General features: G+C 45.2%; 1 protein-coding gene across 2 annotated transcripts in view; it reads left to right on the forward strand.

Annotated features, from left to right (window-relative positions):
• Positions 1 to 17,960, forward strand: part of RP1L1 (RP1 like 1) — a 110,534-nt gene that overhangs the window by 66,488 nt on the left and 26,086 nt on the right. The window contains exon 2 of one of the 2 annotated variants that reach the window (XM_077291719.1): positions 11,407 to 12,043. In XM_077291719.1, coding sequence (XP_077147834.1) covers positions 11,426 to 12,043 — 618 coding nt within the window. In that variant the 5' untranslated portion in view covers positions 11,407 to 11,425. Of the gene's footprint in view, positions 1 to 11,366; positions 12,044 to 17,960 lie in introns of those variants that run through there. The other variant, XM_077291718.1, reaches the window with a different exon arrangement.

Raw genomic sequence — 17,960 nt, forward strand, 5'->3', positions numbered from 1 at the left:
GAGACAAGTTTTATAACTCGGAGGACAATGCAGGATGCTAATCATAATTTGTAATACGATATGCACATGAGACCAACGTTGGTTCGGTCTGCAGATCATCCCTATGGGAGTAACTAGAGTCATATAGGCCCTGGAGCAAGTTTTGTAACTGGGCTACACACAATCAGCAGGGCTTTGCCTTGAAGCATGGGCCCTTTTGAAGTATGCTAAGATCTATAAAAGATATACACACGTGTTCAAAATTGTTGGTACCGCTCGTTTAATGACAGAGAAACCCACAATGGTCACAGAAATAACTTGAATCTGACAAAAGTAATAATAAATAAAAGATCTATGAAAAAGAACAAATGAAAGTCAGACATTGCTTTGATGGGGTGGTCTTCAGCCATGCTTCCACAAAATTTAAAAAACAAAATAAAACTCATGAAATAGGCCTGGACAGAAATGATGGTACCCCTTAAAATAATGCGACAAAAGGGACATGTTAAATCGCGGTGTGTCCACTAACTATCATCACAGGTGTCTACAATCCTGGAATCAGTGAGTGGCCTGTATATAAGGCTACAGATACTCACTGTGCTGTTTGGTGACATGGTGTGTATCACACTCAACATGGACCAGAGGAAGCGAAGGAAAGAGTTGTCTCAGTTTTGTGCCCTCCACAACTAAAACTGTACCCCTTGTACCTCCACAGAATTATAGTGCGCTCTCTATTAGGGATGAGCGACCGTTGTCGATGATACTCGGTTATCACTCTAGTATCTGGGTGCTCCTATGTACTTGTTACTCGGCGAGCATTAGCCGGTGATCGAATTTGAAACTCGAATCCTCGCCCTGCATATTTGTCGCCTGTTACACAGCCACAAAGCATGCAGGGATTGCCTGCAAGTCACTGTAATATCGTAGCCATCTTGGTCAGTGGCGCATCTAAGGGGGGGCAGCCGGGGCATGTGCCCCGGGCGCAGCCGGCAGGGGGGGCGCAGTCGGGCCGCCTAATTCGGCGGTCCACAGTGTCTCCCCCGGCGGCTGCATTCTGCCGCCCCGGTCTGACACAGACGTGCCGCTGGATGACGTCATCATTCAGCGGCCGGCTGTGTCAGAGGAAGGCGATGAGATGCTGTGGCAGAGCGCGAGGAGAGGTGAAAGGTGTGTGTGTGTGTGTGTGTGTGTGTGTGGCGCGCTGCAGGGGAATGTGCAGAGAAGTGAATGGTGTGTGCGTGGGGGAGGAGAGGGCAATGATGGGGCTGACGGGGAGAGAGTAATGATGGGAATGGTGGGGGAGGAGAGGGCAATGATGGGGCTGACAGGGAGAGAGCAATGATGGGGATGGTGGAGGAGGAGAGGGCAATGATGGGGCTGACAGGGAGAGAGCAATGATGGGAATGGTGGAGGAGGAGAGGGCAATGATGGGGCTGACGGGGAGAGAGCAATGATGGGGATGGTGGGGGAGGAGAGGGCAATGATGGGGCTGACGGGGAGAGAGCAATGATGGGAATGGTGGGGGAGGAGAGGGCAATGATGGGGCTGACGGGGGGCATATGTCCTTGGGGGGGCGCCAAAATGAATTCTTGCCCCGGGTGCCAGAAACCCTAGATACACCTCTGATCTTGGTAGTGGCATTACGGTAAATGGCTGACCATGTGACATCATCAGAGGTTATAAAAGAACATGTGCTGCCACGCTCGGCTCACTGACGCCATTGCACAGCTCAGGGACACTTCGTATTGGAGGGAGAGATTACTTGTCCAGGCCTTTGTGTGCACAGTACAGTATCATGAATCTGAGTCCTGTAGTGTTGATACTGGTGCTGATTCTGAACCATCATACTAAGAGCCCTTGTAAGGGCTCAATCTGTGCTTTGCTGTTTGTATCAGATACATTCTGCATTTATCCTAGGAAGTGACAGTTGCAGGAGCAGGGAGAGTGGCAGAATACAGTCTCTAGGCAGTGCTTAGGGATTGCAGTTCGTTGCTAAACACATATCTGCTGCACGTGACCACATTTTTTTTGGGGGGGTGAAAAAAATTGACTATATTTTTATCCATAGAGTATTACGTGATTTGTGGTACATTTTGGTGGGATATAACACTCGAAAAATGCTTTGAAAATTTTGTATGGATTTAATTAGTCATCCATACAGTATTGGGTGCTTTCTGTGACATTAGGGTGGTATATAACATTCCAAAAACGTGTTGAAAAATTGAAGACTCCACAAAGATGGTGGGCAGCGATGGCACCATCATCAGAGCAATGATCCTGCTTCTGTGCCTACTTAAACAGTAACTGCTGACAATTAAATATGAAGCTTTGCATGCAGACCAAGTGGAGATGGAGGAAGACATGAGACAGGGAGATACTTTCCAATCTCTTCTCATCTGCTCAGCGCAGATTGGGTAACAATGAGGAGCTGGCTGATAGAGCAGCAATAGTCTAGTACCCACACAAGTTTCTTCCCGTCTCTCCTATGTGGATGGGCTGAGGAGGGGAATGAGAAGGAAGAGATGGAGGAGGAGGAGATGGAGAGTAGTCATCAGTGTCCAGGCCCTGATGACCGGGTGTTTTTAAAGAGGGGAACATTTTTAAAAATGTCAAGCAATGCCTCGCCGACAAAACCAGCACACTCCCTAATTTCTCTGTGACCTTTTGTGACCTTCAGCTATTGGGTTTGAAAGCTGGATACCTGGTATCATCTGTCCCTCTATGCCTTGGAGGTGTTGTGATGCCCTTCCGCTAGCGTCTTGTATGAGTGGGTTTTTAGTGCCACGGGGGGCAAAACAGACAGGTGCTTCCAATTGTCAAGAGAAAGGGCAGAATCTTTGAGTGTAGGAGGACTACCACTATACTTTGTTCACAATATTTGAATGCGATACTACAGTTGGTGCCTTCAAGGGTGTATGGATGACCCTGCTTGTAATTTTTGGCAGGCTTTACACTTAGTGCACCGCTTTTACGAGTCTAGGAGTACCACTACATGTCAATTTGAACAAAATGTATATGAGGCCCTCCTTTATGTCTAATATTATTATTTATTTATATAGCACCATTAATTCCATGGTGCTGTACATGAGAAGGGGTTACATACAGAGTTATAGATATAATTTACAGTACACAAATTTACGATGACTGGTACAGAGGGGAGAAGACCCTGTCCTTGCAGACTTACATTCTACGGACTTACATTCTACGTCTAATACAGATGTATCTTACATCACATTTTGGCAGTTCTTGCTTCCTTCATAAATTACCAAATTTTTTTATAAAAATTAAAATTTTGGTTTACGTAAATTATTATTTTTTTTATTCCTTTTAACATTTTGCCTTATATAAAAGTCATTATACAGGAAAGAATGTTTCTTATATTTTTTTTCCTGTAAACTACAATTTCTTGTCGATTTTGAATGGTTTATTGTCAGTCCTTATAGTGGAGTAAAAGCATGACACCATTATTCTCAGCAGCATTTTTCCTTGCTTCTTTCCCTTTTCCAATCTTTTCTCTTTTTTTCACTATGCATTCCTTCTCCCTCCTTTTCCTTCCTCCTTCTATCTCTCTATTCTTTGCTTTTCTACTCTGTCTTCTTTCCCCATATGTTCTTTTCTCGTTCCTTTTCTTTCCTTCTTTCTTTATCCTCTTTATTTTCCTTTTCTCCTTTATTTCTTTCTTTACTTTTCATTCTTTCCTTTTTTACTTTCTTTGTTTTTCTTCTTTCTTCTTTCTTTACTTTCGTTCTTTCCTTCATTCTTTAGTTTTTTGTTTTCGTTCTTTTTTCTTTGCTTCTTTTTTATTTCTTTCCTTTCTTTTCCTTATCTTATCTTTATTCTGAAATGTATGTAAACTTTTGACTTTCCAGTAAGTAATACAAATGCCTTAAAGTATTCTCTCTCTCTCTCTTTCATTATTCTGGCATTTGGCAATTATTAATAATTATGGTATTGACCTAATTGACCTAAAACGGGAAAGGTTTATTCTGATTTCATGTCAAGTATTGAGAAAAACATGCGGATGTGTCTTTTTATATAGTGTATGGAAACTTCTAGTTTCAACTGTACATATCAATTTCATGTTTTAATTTTATTGTCACTATGATTTACATTTGTCATGTTATTATATCATATGCACATACAGTCTTCAGCATTGAAATTGCAGCACCAAAAAGGGACAGTTTTGGAATGATGAAAATCACAGCATGGAGACGTTATCAATGGTCATCTGATGAAGGTTCTGGTTCTCTGAATTCACTTGGGCAAATCATCAAGCTCCGCTGCTGGCGGCTCCTATGTGATCACCGTCCAATGACGTCCCTGATGTGCTCGATGGAAGACAAGTCTGGAGACTTGGAAGCAGGTTTATGACGCACCCACAGGGCAGTTGGGTACTCGGTACTGGGTCCGGTCGCAAAAGGGGGATGTCACGGTGGCTGCAACCCAGTCCACGGCCCTGGGCATTAATGTTAAAGGGGGTTAAATGTTCAAAGTTTGTTGTGACGCCACCTGTGAGGTTCGGTCAGTATTGGGGACCGATGCTGCATTAAAGGGGTCCTCTGGGGGATGTTGCGGCAGCCCATATGTTACACTTCCCACAGGTGAAGCGGGGACCCAAGGGATCCTATGATGTGTGTCGTAGATATTGTAGCCGGTGAATAAATGGCGGAGACAAGTGATAACTCTTTACCTGGTTTACTTGTGGGTGACAGGCCACAGTCCAAGGTACCAGGCACGGGTGATGGTGGTCCAGCCAGCTCAGAGGCAAATTAGAGTTCTCCTTTCCCAGTAGAGGTCCATGAGCCTTTCCTACTTGTGCCTTTCTAAGTGAAGTCCCTGCTGCTTTAAGCTTCCTACAAGGTCCTCCAGTTTCCCCCTGTCCTGGGACAGGTACCTGCACGACGGGCAGCTTGAGCCTTTTTACAGGGACTCTCAGATGCCCCGGGCTCCTCAGGTGCTGCTGCGTCTCAGGCGTGGTGCGGGCAGGTGACGTATAGTGTAGTGCCCTCCAGTTCTGCTCCGTGTCCTAGAGTCCACGAAAGCCTCGGGCTCCCGGTTCCTGGATTACTGCGCTTTAGCTTCGAGGGTGCCCTGCCACAGTTCCCCTCTGAGCTCAGCTTCTCTCCTGTGCTCCTTCCCTTCCTGCTGCTCTACATGCTCCTTCCCTTCCGGCTGCTCCACATGCAGGTTACTCCTTCCCTGAGGCTGCAGCTCCACGTGGCTGCCAGGCCTCTCACGTCTGCTCCAGACGTCCTTCTCCTCTGTTTCCCTCCAACTGAACTAACTCCTCCTCCAGGTCAGGAAACATAAAGCACAGGGAAGCTCCCCTGAATCCGGGTCTTGAGCTCTCCCTCCTGGCCTGGATTCAGAATGTGTTGCATGTAAGTGCCTTACCTGGTGAAGAGAACTCCTTTGCCTCCGAGTATGACATTACCTTCCCCGAAGGAAAAGCAACATCACTGCAGCAACCGGTAACCTGGGGTGCTGCATTTAGGCCACGCAGGCTCCTCACAGTAGCATCAGCAATATGCTTCCTGGCATTGTTGTATTAAAAAACTGCTCCAGGGGCACTTTGGAGAAATAGCCAAAACAATGGTTCCATGACAAATTAACGTAACGCTAATCTGTTAGTAAATCTGCAATGAAGCCTAGAAGGGTCCGGCTCATCCCACACTATAATCTGGGGAGTAGGACCTGTGTGACATTCATTTGTGAAGTTCTCTATTTCTGTGCATGGTGCTCATACTCTAAATTTTTTTTAAATATTACTTCTATTGTTTCACCATTTGCAGATCTGTAACATGTCCTTCCATCCTGGGATTTTTATAACTTTGCAACTTTTCCTACTTAGTTTTGCAGCTCCAATGTTGAGGAGTGTAGTGTAAATATTACTGGTAAATATAAGGTCCTATTCTTATTACAGGTATGTGTCCTGTTACATCCGATTCTGTGTACCAAGCATAAGCATGGGTTTATTGTATAGCTGTCACCTTCCTCTGCAGACTAATACCATCCTGACCCGTGATAATCCCCTGTAAGCTTAATATTCTCATGTCATGACCTGCAAGAATAGCAGAGGTATTATTACATCAGTGGAATATGATGTTGCAGAACAATGTACAATATACCCCATAAAGAAGATGTGCATCACTGAGCATCAAAGCCAGCCCACGAGGAGGACCAAAAAACGATTTGGTCTTGATCAGGTGCTGGACTTCTACATTTGATCATAGTAGCTAGTCTATAGAAGACCCCATACACATGTTATGATCCCCATAGACTTCTATGTGGCTGTATGAACATGACCATATGCTGACATCGATTGGTTTCTCTGATCAATCATTTAGAGGCTCATATGGAGTACCCTATTGCACAAAGTGATCCTGGCTCAACAGGGACTCCGTGTGTTATTGAGTAAGCTCTGCTTGAATCCTTGAGGAGTTCCCTTCAAATTGTCTCTTTTGGCTTATGGATTTTGGATTCCTTGTGGGTTTAAAGGCTATGTGCACATACATTTTTCGCTACACTTTTATGGCCCCATCAGGCATTTCAGACTTAAGATCCCCCCAAAATTATGAATTGGACGGGACCCCCCCTTCGAAGCCATTCATGATGATTAGTCACTTTTGTGCTCCATCTGGACTCCGTTACAACAAGATCTGTCCATTTTAGGCAATAGGCCACTCTGTTGTGCTGCCCAAAAAGACAAAAACTGCCAGAATGGAGACCAGATGGAGCACAAAACTGATTCATTATGGTTAATGGCTCTGCCGAGTATTCTGCCCTATCTGAATCCAGGTCTTCAGAGATTCAGAAATAAACTCCGGTGGAACCACAAATGTGTGGCCAAAATGTGATGCAAACCCATTAGTTAGTCTCATATTGTAAATTAATGGCATATTGACATAATTTTATGATTGGGGGGGTGTCCAACGTTTGGGGCCCCACTGATCCTTAGAACGAGGGTGATGCTACAGTGGAGGTCTGATGAATTAAACTTCAATAATCCTATTAATAAATAAGTAAACAGATTTTTTTCTCACAGTGTCCTCTTACAGGTTTTACCTGCACAACGAAGTCCCAACCGCACACTTTGTAGGGAAAAAGCAACATGGCACCTATCCTACTGGTACCAGCTACAAGAGCCTCTCTGTGCAGGGAAAACCTAAGGATGTAACTCAGCGCTAAAATAGCACCATATTCAGGTTATTCTCTGGATCACTCGAGTCCTATACATTGGCATTATGCCATGACTTCATGAGGTAGGAATACTCCTTCCATGTTCACAAGTTGCAATTTTGGCAAATTGAACTGCAGAAGAGCCCAGTTATACAACAGCAAGCACACAAAGCTCCATGAGAGGTGTTTTTCTGGGCGATGGTCTTCATTCATTTAGATGGCCAATATGCATGATACTTAGTGGAACTGATAATCTATCACAGGAAATATACAGTAATCTGAATAAGGGCCTGGTTTTCTTAAAGTTGGCGTTATGGAGAAGTTTCATTGTGTACTTGTCAGGAAAATATGAATTATTTCCCATTGTTTCGGGGACACAGCCAGAGCTGGCCTACTACTCTTCTCATCATTGGTTTCTGTAGGACCAAGTCCTACTCTCTATCTCTCTGTGGATTTCCACCTCCCCCCCCCCCCTCCCTTCAGGTAGATGGTCAGCTTTGGAATGCAAGTTTTATTGCCTGCCAGTATTAGCAGAGCTGAATGCGTTCTTTCCCTCCAAAAATCTCTTTGTCTTATAAGCAAAAACAGAAACATGAAAATTAGATTTCCAGGATCTGGGCACTTAGGGTTACGCATGACAGCATTTTGCGGCATTTAGGGCTATCAGAAACCTGGGCAATGAATTTCTGCCCACCAGCAAATCACAGACATACCGTGTTTGGACTCTAAAAAAACTGTAAAATTGCAAAGGGAAAAATAATGCTAATATCGTTATCCTGTGAGCTTCCAGGCCAAAGATATGAAGAACAGGAGTTATTGATAACTTTCAAAGATATATGTACCTCCCAAAAAACAGCCCATACGTGTCCGATCCACCTATAAGAGGTCAGTGGTGGCAGCATAGTTTTCATATTTATGTGGTGTTGGGGACTTGATGGTAACTGGATCAGGGTATATACAGCTGTGGCAAAAATTAAGAGACCACTGCAAAATGTTCAGTTTGTCTGATTTTTCTCTTTATAGGTATATTTTTGAGTAAAATGTAAATTCTTCATTTATTCTATAAACTACTGACAACATGTCTCCGAATTCCCAAGCAATACATTTTGTATTTTTTTTCTGAAAAGGAGAAATGGTCAAAATTACAAAAAAAACCCCAGTGCTTTCAGACCTCAAATAATGCAAAGAAAACAAGTTCATAATCATTTAGAAACAACAATACTAATGTTTTAACTCAGGAAGAGTTCAGGAATCAATATTTTGTGGAATAACCATGATTTTTAATCACAGCTTTCATGCGTCTTGGCATGCTTTCCACCAGTCTTTCACACTGCTCCTGGCGCAAAAATGTAAGCAGTTCTTATTTGTTCGATGGCTTGTGACTATCCATCATCCTCTTGATTACATTCCAGAGGTTTTAAATGGGTTTCAAGTCTGGAGATTGGGCTGCCCATGACAGGGTTTTGATGTGGTGGTCCCTTAATTTTGCCAGAGCTGTATATGTTCCTATCAGGAATCGGTGGTATATATACATCCCGTCACATCACATGCCGCAATATTCGACATAAATTAGAGCAGCTGTGCTCATTTTCTTATCCTCTGTCAATACCCTTATTGGCCAGCAGGGTAAGGGGGCGCAAGAGAGCTGCAAGTTCTTGACAAAGATTAGTGACAGTACTCCTGTGTCTTAATTAAATAATTCAAAAGCAGCTATAAAAAAAAGAATACATGTCCATACACACAAATATTTCAAGGTAAAATTGTTTTGCAGTGTAATATGTCTGGGTACTATCCTGATTCCTTTACTCTAGAAACTGTCATCCACTCTCTTTTAGAGGGTTGGTTCTTCTTGATTGGCATTCTGTAAGCTCTATAGATAAGGCTTGCTTATTTCTCTCACTTCCCAGCATATATTGTGTCTGTAATTAACCAAAAGCTCACTTTCTGTCAGGACTCTGAACATTTTTTACCTTTTGTGCATTACTGCCCTTTTACAAGATGGCGTCCTTGGTCTCATGTGCACTGTGTCTTCCTGCTATAAAACTCCACCCCAGCCTTCAGTCTGTGCTAGAGTATTCTGCCTTGCGTCCAGCTCCTGACTCTGTTGACTCCCTGGCTATATACCTGCTCCTGTGAACCTGTGTGGTGATCCTGCTACTCTGCTCTGAGTTCCTGCTGCATACACAAGTTTCCAGTAATCCTCTTTCATCTGCTGCTCGTGTTTACTTCCATCTGCATTTGCATTTGTGTCAAGTATCCTCAAGAATAACTGAGCTTCATATACTTTCTGCTTAATTACATTTTCCTCTGAAGTTCCCTATAGACTGCTAAGCTGCGTTTAATATTTACACCAAGTGTTGTGGACTTGAGTTTCTCTCTGCACCTGTTTGAATCACCATGCGATAATATAGACTTTACCACTTATAAAACTGTGTCCTGTAGTTGTCTTGTTCCACGCAAAGAGTCTCCTGAGTTATCCCCTATAATTATTACACTTTCCCTGAACTGAAAGCCCATTTCTCTACTATACATGTATACAACTTAAGAGAAAGCAGAGAGACATTGAACCGGCCACACTTCTTGTAGAAAAACAAACAATGGCCCCCACTTCCTGTAAAGAGAAAAACACCCATCACAACTTCCTGTACAGAGGTAAATACCCTCCCCCACTTCTTGTAGAGAGATAACAACCTACTCCCACTTCCTGAAGAGACAAAGACTCTCCTCCATTTCCGGTAGAAAGATAAAAACCCGCCCTCATTACTTGAAGAGAGACAAATTCCCACGTCCATTTCCTATAGAGAGACAAAGACTCGCTCTCACTTCTTGTACAGAGATAAAGACCCTCTTACACCTCCTGAAGAATGACAAAGGCTTGCCCCCACTACCTAAAGAGAGACAAAGACCCACTCCTACATCTTCTAGAGAGGCAAAGATCTACCCTCACTTCCTGTAGAGTCAAAGAGCCGCTCCCAATTCCTGTAGTGAGACAAAGAACCACCTCCACTTATAGAGAGACAAAGAGCCATCCCACTTCCTGTAGAGAGACTAAAACCCATCCTTAAAGGGAATCTGTCACCTCAGTTTGGCGGGCTATGTAAATTACCTGTGTTCGGTCAGATGGGCATTGTTTCATCTAATTTTCTCCACCCCATCCTTCCCCGCTATCTGCAATATTTTTGTGAAGATTTCCTTTAATTCTGTAGAGAGACAAAAAATACTCCCATTTCCTATAGAGAGTCAATGATCCACTCCCACTGCCTCTAGAGAGGCGAAGAGACTTCCTCATATACTATAGAGATACAAAAACGCATTCTCAGCTCACTTCCTAGAGAAGAAAAAGATCCATCCTTACTTCCTGTAGAAAGACAAAAACCCACCCCCACTATCTGAAGAGAGACAAAAACCTACCCCCACTTCCTCTAGAGAGAAAAAAAATGTCCTCCCACTTCTTATAGATAGACAAAGATCCACATTCACTACCTGAAGAGAGGCAAAGACCCGCTGTCACTTTGTGAAGAGAGACTAAGACTGGCCCACATTTCCAGAAGAGAGACAAAAAATCAACTTTTGCCTAGATAAACCACCCCCTGAACAGAGATAGAGACCCACCCTCACTTCCTGTAGACAGACAAAGACTCATTCTCACTTTGTGAAGTGAGACAAAGACCTGCGATCAATTCCTAAAGAATGAAAAAGAACTACCCCACTACTTATACATAGATAAAGTCCCACCTAATGAAGAGAAGCAAAGACCCAGCCTCATTTCAGTAGAAGAGACAAAGAGCCATCGCCACTTCTTGTAGAGAGACAGACCTGCCTCACTTCCTGTAGAGAGAAAAAGACCCTACCCCACTTCCTGTAGAGATGCAAAAACTCATTCTCACTTCCTAGAGAGAGGAAAAAGATCCATCCTTACTTCCTGTAGAGAGACAAAGACCGTCTCCCAATTTCTGTAATCACGTTACACCTAAAAATGGGAAGGGGACAGTAAGTTAGACAGCAAGTTAGACAGCAGAGAGACCACTAGTCGTCTGCATTTTGAAGTGTTTTTTTGGGGGGGTTAAGACAACATAATTATTAAATACAGTGATTTGCCGTTTGTCTATTTATGACATAGTCTATCAAATTAATTTGGAGAGGTGTGTCTCAATCATTTATTTCTCCATTTCCTAGGGACACATGAAAAGTTTTATCTGTATTTTTCAAATTTGATATGATGGTAATGACAATTGTTCTAAATTTCAGATCCAGATTACGCACCAGAATGAATCCATCAGAAGGTTACTCGGCCCCACCATCCAGTCCAGATCGTCCTTTTCCACCAGTGGTTCGATCTCATGCGGTCTCTGTAGTGACTCCAGCAAAGAAAATAACCTTCTTTAAGAGTGGAGATCCTCAGTTCAGTGGAGTAAAGATGGCCATTAATCGTCGTAGCTTCAAAAGTTTTAGCGCCCTCATGGACGATCTTTCAAACAAAGTTCCTTTGCCGTTTGGTGTTCGGACAATTACTACTCCTCGAGGTACGCATAATATAAGCAGACTGGAGCAACTTCAGGATGGAGGAAGTTATATCTGCTCTGACAAAAAGCATGTGCAACCCATGGCTGGACACAAAGGGGGAAATCATAGAGGCATTCGTCCAGATAGTTCCCGAAAGCAAGGTCAACATGGGGGCCCTGAAGAGGAATACTCTGCTACACAGTTTCAACAGGTGCCGAAAGTAAGGAAGAAAATTGTGCTAGTGAAGAATGGGGATCCAACAATTAGACGTTCAATCATCCTAAATCGGAGGAACGCGCGGAATTTCAGGACATTTCTGGAGGACGCCTCCGATCTCTTGCAGTATACTGTACGAAGGTTATATACTGTGGATGGAAGAAAAGTAAGTAGTCATGTGGTTATATGAAACATGAAGTACTTAACTGTGTATGGCTTTATATGATAAATTATCGATAAAAAGGGGTTTTCTAGTCAAATAAAAAATCATAAATTATATAATTTATTAATAAAGTCCTATATTAGGCCAGGTGCGCTGATACTCTGGTAGTTGCTCTGTCTTTCTACCCTACGTTGACAGTGTTTGAAGTCAGAAATCCCCATTCACACGTTGTCCTGTCTAAGGACAGATCTGGGAGAAAAGCGGCCATGATTGATGGAAGAGCTACAAGAGGATCGGGAAACTTGGCCTAAACCAATTATATTAGGGAAGCTTTAAAGCTACTTTCTAATAATTACTTTTGCCTGGAGAACCCCTTAAAAACAAAACATGGTGGTCTTTCTAATGCTAGTCAGAAAATTTTCCTTTGTATAGAAAAGGAGTGTCATGTTGAATCACTCCGAACGGCCACAATACAATTTAGAGGTTACTTCCATCGGAGATGTTTCCAGCATTATATGCCAAAATGCCTTATAGAGACTGGTAAAGAAAGTGGGGGCAGCACCTATGGGAATTTTAGAGGTCCGCTTTGCCCCCCACTTAGGATAAGGAGAGCCTTACGTTCATGTGTCTTTCCCTATTGTAAGCGTAAATGCAATAAACCACAATATACACAGCCACATGCAAAGATGGCCACCTGCAAAATTCATATACCGTATTTTTCGGACTACAAGACGCACTTTTTCCCCCCCAAAAAAGGGGGGAAAATGGGGGGTGCGTCTAATAGTCGAAATGCAGACTTACCCGTGGCGGCAGAGGTGCGGTGGCAGAGGTGCGGCGGCAGACGTGCGGAGATGAGGAGGAGCAGGGAGCGGGGTCCCTTTCCCCGGTGAGGTGATGCAGCAGCCCGGTAAGGAGCAGAGCCGGGTGAATCCTGTTGTCATCGGTGGTGGCGGCCATCTTCCGGGGGCCGCGCGTGCGCAGATGAAGCGCTCTGCTTCCCGGGGCTTCAGGAAAATGGCCGCGGGATGCCGCGCGTGCGCAGATGGGGATCGCGGCGGCCATTTTTCTGAAGTTCTTAGCTTCAGGAAAATGGCCGCGCGATCTCCATCTGCGCACGCGCGGCCTCCCGCGGCCATTTTCCTGAAGCCCCGGGAAGCAGAGCGCTTCATCTGCGCTCGCGCGGCCCCCGGAAGATGGCCGCCACCACCGATAACAACAGCATTCACCCGGCTCTGCTCCTTACCGGGCTGCTGCATCACCTCACCGGGGAAAGGGACCCTCTCACACCATACCTTCTCACTGCGCCTCCTGATCCCAGCACCTCCTGATCCCTGCACCTCCTGATCCCTGCACCTCCTGATCCCTGCACCTCCTGATCTCTGCACCTCCTGATCCCTGCACCTCCTGATCCCTGCACCTCCTGATCCCTGCACCTCCTGATCCCAGCACCTCCTCATCCCAGCACCTCCTCATCCCAGCACCTCCTCATCCCAGCACCTCTGCCGGTAACCAGTGCTGCAACCCTCCCATGGACACCAGGCCATGGCGTCGCCCACCTAAGCAGGAAGGGACCCTGCTCAGGTGCACGCCGTACCGCATCACCCTACCTCTGCCGACACCATGCCTCCTGTGACCCTGCTCTGCCACCGCCAGCCTTCAGGTAAGATACCGTAAATTCGGACAATAAGACGGACCCCCATCTTATAAAAAAATCTTTTTTTCTGCAATTTTCACCCCAAATTTGGGGTGTGCCTTATGGTCCGGTGCGTCTTATAGTCCGCGAAATACGGTACATTTTTCTGGAGTAATGAAAAGAGGTTAAGGTACCCGATTCTCATACTATGTATGGGGGACACAGAGATGACTATGCGCTACAACTCTTTTCTTTGTTATGTGAAGTACATGCAAACAGACACCCAAAAGTAAGCATTTCTGTGACCAGATGGTTAGGGACCACACAGAATGGAATGGTGGGCAGGTTGTCACCCCTGGCATAGAAAATTTGCTATATAAAAAGCTTATATCAATCATTTGCTTAAGTAAAAGTCAGAGGCGTAGCTAGGGTTTTGGTTCGGGGGGGGCGAAGCTTCTGAGGTAACCTTGATTACAATTGGGTGACACACCCTAATAGTGGAGGAGAACCTCCGCAGATGACCGTGATGTTACTGAAGATAATCTCTATATAAAGACCAACATGGATATTACCGCCATATGGTCAGTGGTAGATACCAGCCCTACAGAACATATAAGAGATCACAGCACAGTTATAGATAATGTCTTACCGCTGACGTTCTTTCTGATGGAATCGTTCATTTTTCCCGTCTTTTCCATCTGGCCCAGACCGACATGACATCTTCTTCCAGCCAGGACTCGTCTGCAGAGAATACAACAAAGACACATTTCACTTCTCATATTCCAACCCCATCATCAGATTCTATTCCAAACCTGCACAAACCCCTCATCCTGCTGATACCCCAATACTGAGCCGCTGCTGCCGTATGTGTCCCTATTACTCCACCTGATACCCCAATACTGAGCCGCTGCTGCCGTATGTGTCCCTATTACTGCACCTGATACCCCAATACTGAGCCGCTGCTGCCGTATGTGTCCCTATTACTGCACCTGATACCCCAATACTGAGCCGCTGCTGCCGTATGTGTCCTTATTACTGCACCTGATACCCCGATACTGAGCCGCTGCTGCCGTATGTGTCCCTATTACTGCCACTGATACCCCAATACTGAGCCGCTGCTGCCGTATGTGCCCCTATTACTGCACCTGATATCCCAATACTGAGCCGCTGCTGCCATATGTGTCCCTATTACTGCACCTGATACCCCGATACTGAGCCGCTGCTGCCGTATGTGTCCCTATTACTCCACCTGATACCCCAATACTGAGCCGCTGCTGCCGTATGTGCCCCTATTACTGCACCTGATATCCCAATACTGAGCTGCTGCTGCCATATGTGTCCCTATTACTGCACCTGATACCCCAATACTGAGCCGCTGCTGCCGTATGTGTCCCTATTACTGCACCTGATGCCCCAATACTGAGCCACTGCTGCCGTGTGTGTCCCTATTACTACACCTGATACCCCAATACTGAGCTGCTGCTGCCGTATGTGACCCTATTACTGCACCTGATACCCCAATACTGAGCCGCTGCTGCCGTATGTGACCCTATTACTGCCCCTCTTGTGTGTTACTGACGGGGTGATCTCTTAAAATGAGATCTAAATGATTGCTTTCTCTCCTTCACATTACTATGTGCCTTCTAAATTCTAAAGCAACCCTCTATAATATAGTAATGCGGGTGCAAATGCCCTAGAAAACAGTGCCCATATTTTTCCCCCTAGAAAGTAATAATGCCCTGTGTGCCCCTTTGATAGTCACAGTAACCTGAGTTCCTGAGTCTCCCCTGTACAGCTCCCCTATACACAGCATGATGCACTCTTATACATAACATGATGCCTCCTCAGTGTATAGTACCACCCACACAGTATACTGACCCCTTAGTAGCCCCAAAACTGTTTGGTGGCACCAACACTGTAATCCCCACACTGTACGATGGCCCCCTCACTGTAATCTTAACACTGTATGATGCCCCCCTAGATAGCCTCCGTATAGTATAATGCACCAGATAGTCCTAAATGTAGTATAATGCACTCCCCATAAGCCTCCATATAGTATAATGCACTCCCCATAAGCCTCCATATAGTATAATGCACTCCCCATAGGCCTTTTCTATATTGTATAATGCACCCCCCATAGGCAGACTCTATACCACAAGGCAGCACCCATAGGCAGACTATATAGTATAAGGCACCACCCCATAGGCAGACCCTGTAGTATAAAACAGCACCCCCATAGGCAGACCCTGTAGTATAAGGCAGCACCCCATAGGCAAACCCTGTAGTATAAGGCAGCATCCCCATCGGCAGACCCTGTAATATAAGGCAGCACCCCATAGGCAAACCCTGTAGTATAAGGCAGCACCCCACAGGCAGACCCTATAGTATAAGACAGCACCCCCATAGGCAGACCCTGTAATATAAGGCAGCACCCCATAGTCAGACCCTGTAATATAAGGCAGCACCCCATAGTCAGACCCTGTAATATAAGGCAGCACCCCTATAGGCAGACCCTTTAGTATAAGGCAGCACCCCTATAGGCAGACCCTGTAGTATAAGGCAGCACCCCTATAGGCAGACCCTGTAGTATAAGGCAGCACCCCTATAGGCAGACCCTGTAGTATAAGGCAGCACCCCACAGGCAGACCCTGTAGTATAAGGCAGCACCCCTATAGGCAGACCCTGTAGTATAAGGCAGCACCCCTATAGGCAGACCCTGTAGTATAAGGCAGCACCCCTATAGGCAGACCCTGTAGTATAAGGCAGCACCCCACAGGCAGACCCTGTAGTATAAGGCAGCACCCCTATAGGCAGACCCTGTAGTATAAGGCAGCACCCCTATAGGCAGACCCTGTAGTATAAGGCAGCACCCCTATAGGCAGACCCTGTAGTATAAGGCAGTACCCCTATAGGCAGACTCTGTGGTATAAGGCAGCCCCCATAAAAAAATAAATAAATACTCACCTATTCTTCCTGGTTCCTCCGCAGCTCTGAGCGCCTGCTCATCTCCTGACAGCGGGTGCTGGTTAGTGACATCATCGCGCCCGCTGTCCGTGTTGGCGTCGGTGACGTCAGACGCTGACAGGGGGATGATGGGAGGAGTGTAGCACTCCTTCTCCCATCAATGCAATCAGCTGTATCGGCTAAATGCCGGTACAGCTGACCTTGCGATGACAGGCAGGGGGCCCACTGCTGGCACCGGGGCCCTCCCGCCTACTCAGGGGCCACATAGTGGCCGGGCGGCAGAGCAGTGAGATCGATTCTCCCTGCTCTGCTGCAGAATGTAACAGTTACAGTAGCATAGCTTCAGGTGGGCTCCCTCAGAGCGTGGGGCCCTGGGTGACCGCCCCCTCTGCCCCCCCGGTTGCTACACTACTGGTAAAAGTAGTTATTACAGCTTAGATTTTTTTCAGCTTGGTGCATGGGGGACATTCCTAACTTCACGTATAGCGCTCATACATATCTTTTGTTGCACAACATGGTATATTATGGGTAGAATTGGCCAGAGAAGGAGTGGACACTGTCAGTGGATGGATGTGTAAGTCTGCGTTATAGAATAAATTTAAAAAAATGAAGCTTTTTTTACACCACTTGCAAATCATTGTAAATAATATGTTCATTGATTTGTACGGGTTGTTACGATTACAGCGATATACTGTATAATATGTACTTGTTTTTTACCGGTTTGTGAAATTTTTTTCTTATAAAAATGTGATCATTAATTTTTTATCCATTATTATTTTTAGTAACTTTATGGGAAAAAATCCACAGCTTTTACTTAAGTTTTTTTATTTTTTGGTGAAAGTACCGTATTTAGAGATGTCCTGATATATAAAGATGTACAGTACTCTATGTGCAGGTATAATACTCCTGCAAAGATAGAGAATACCATTTAGATCTTTGGGTAGAGAAACTTCACTTACACATAATAGTGAAGCCTTTGCCTCACTGTTAGGCTATGTTCACACTTTGCGGTTTTTGCTGCGGATCCGCAGCAGATTTGCCTCTGCGGATCCGCAGCAGTTTTCCATGCAGGGTACAGTACAATGTTACCCTATGGAAAACAAAATCCGCTGTGCCCACTTTGCATTTTTCCGCTTGAAATTCCGCGCGGATTTTCTGCGGAAAAAAAGAAGTAGCATGTCTGTTCTTTCTGCGGATTCCGCAGCGGTTTTCCACCTGCACCAATAGGAAAGTGCAGTTGGAAAACCGCAGTGGAATCCGCAGTAGAAACCGCACAAAAAACCGCAGTGAAAACCACCGCGGTTTTGCACTGCGGTTTTTGCA

The sequence above is a fragment of the Ranitomeya variabilis genome, chromosome 2 (assembly GCF_051348905.1).
Source record: "Ranitomeya variabilis isolate aRanVar5 chromosome 2, aRanVar5.hap1, whole genome shotgun sequence".
Lineage (NCBI taxonomy): Eukaryota > Metazoa > Chordata > Amphibia > Anura > Dendrobatidae > Ranitomeya > Ranitomeya variabilis.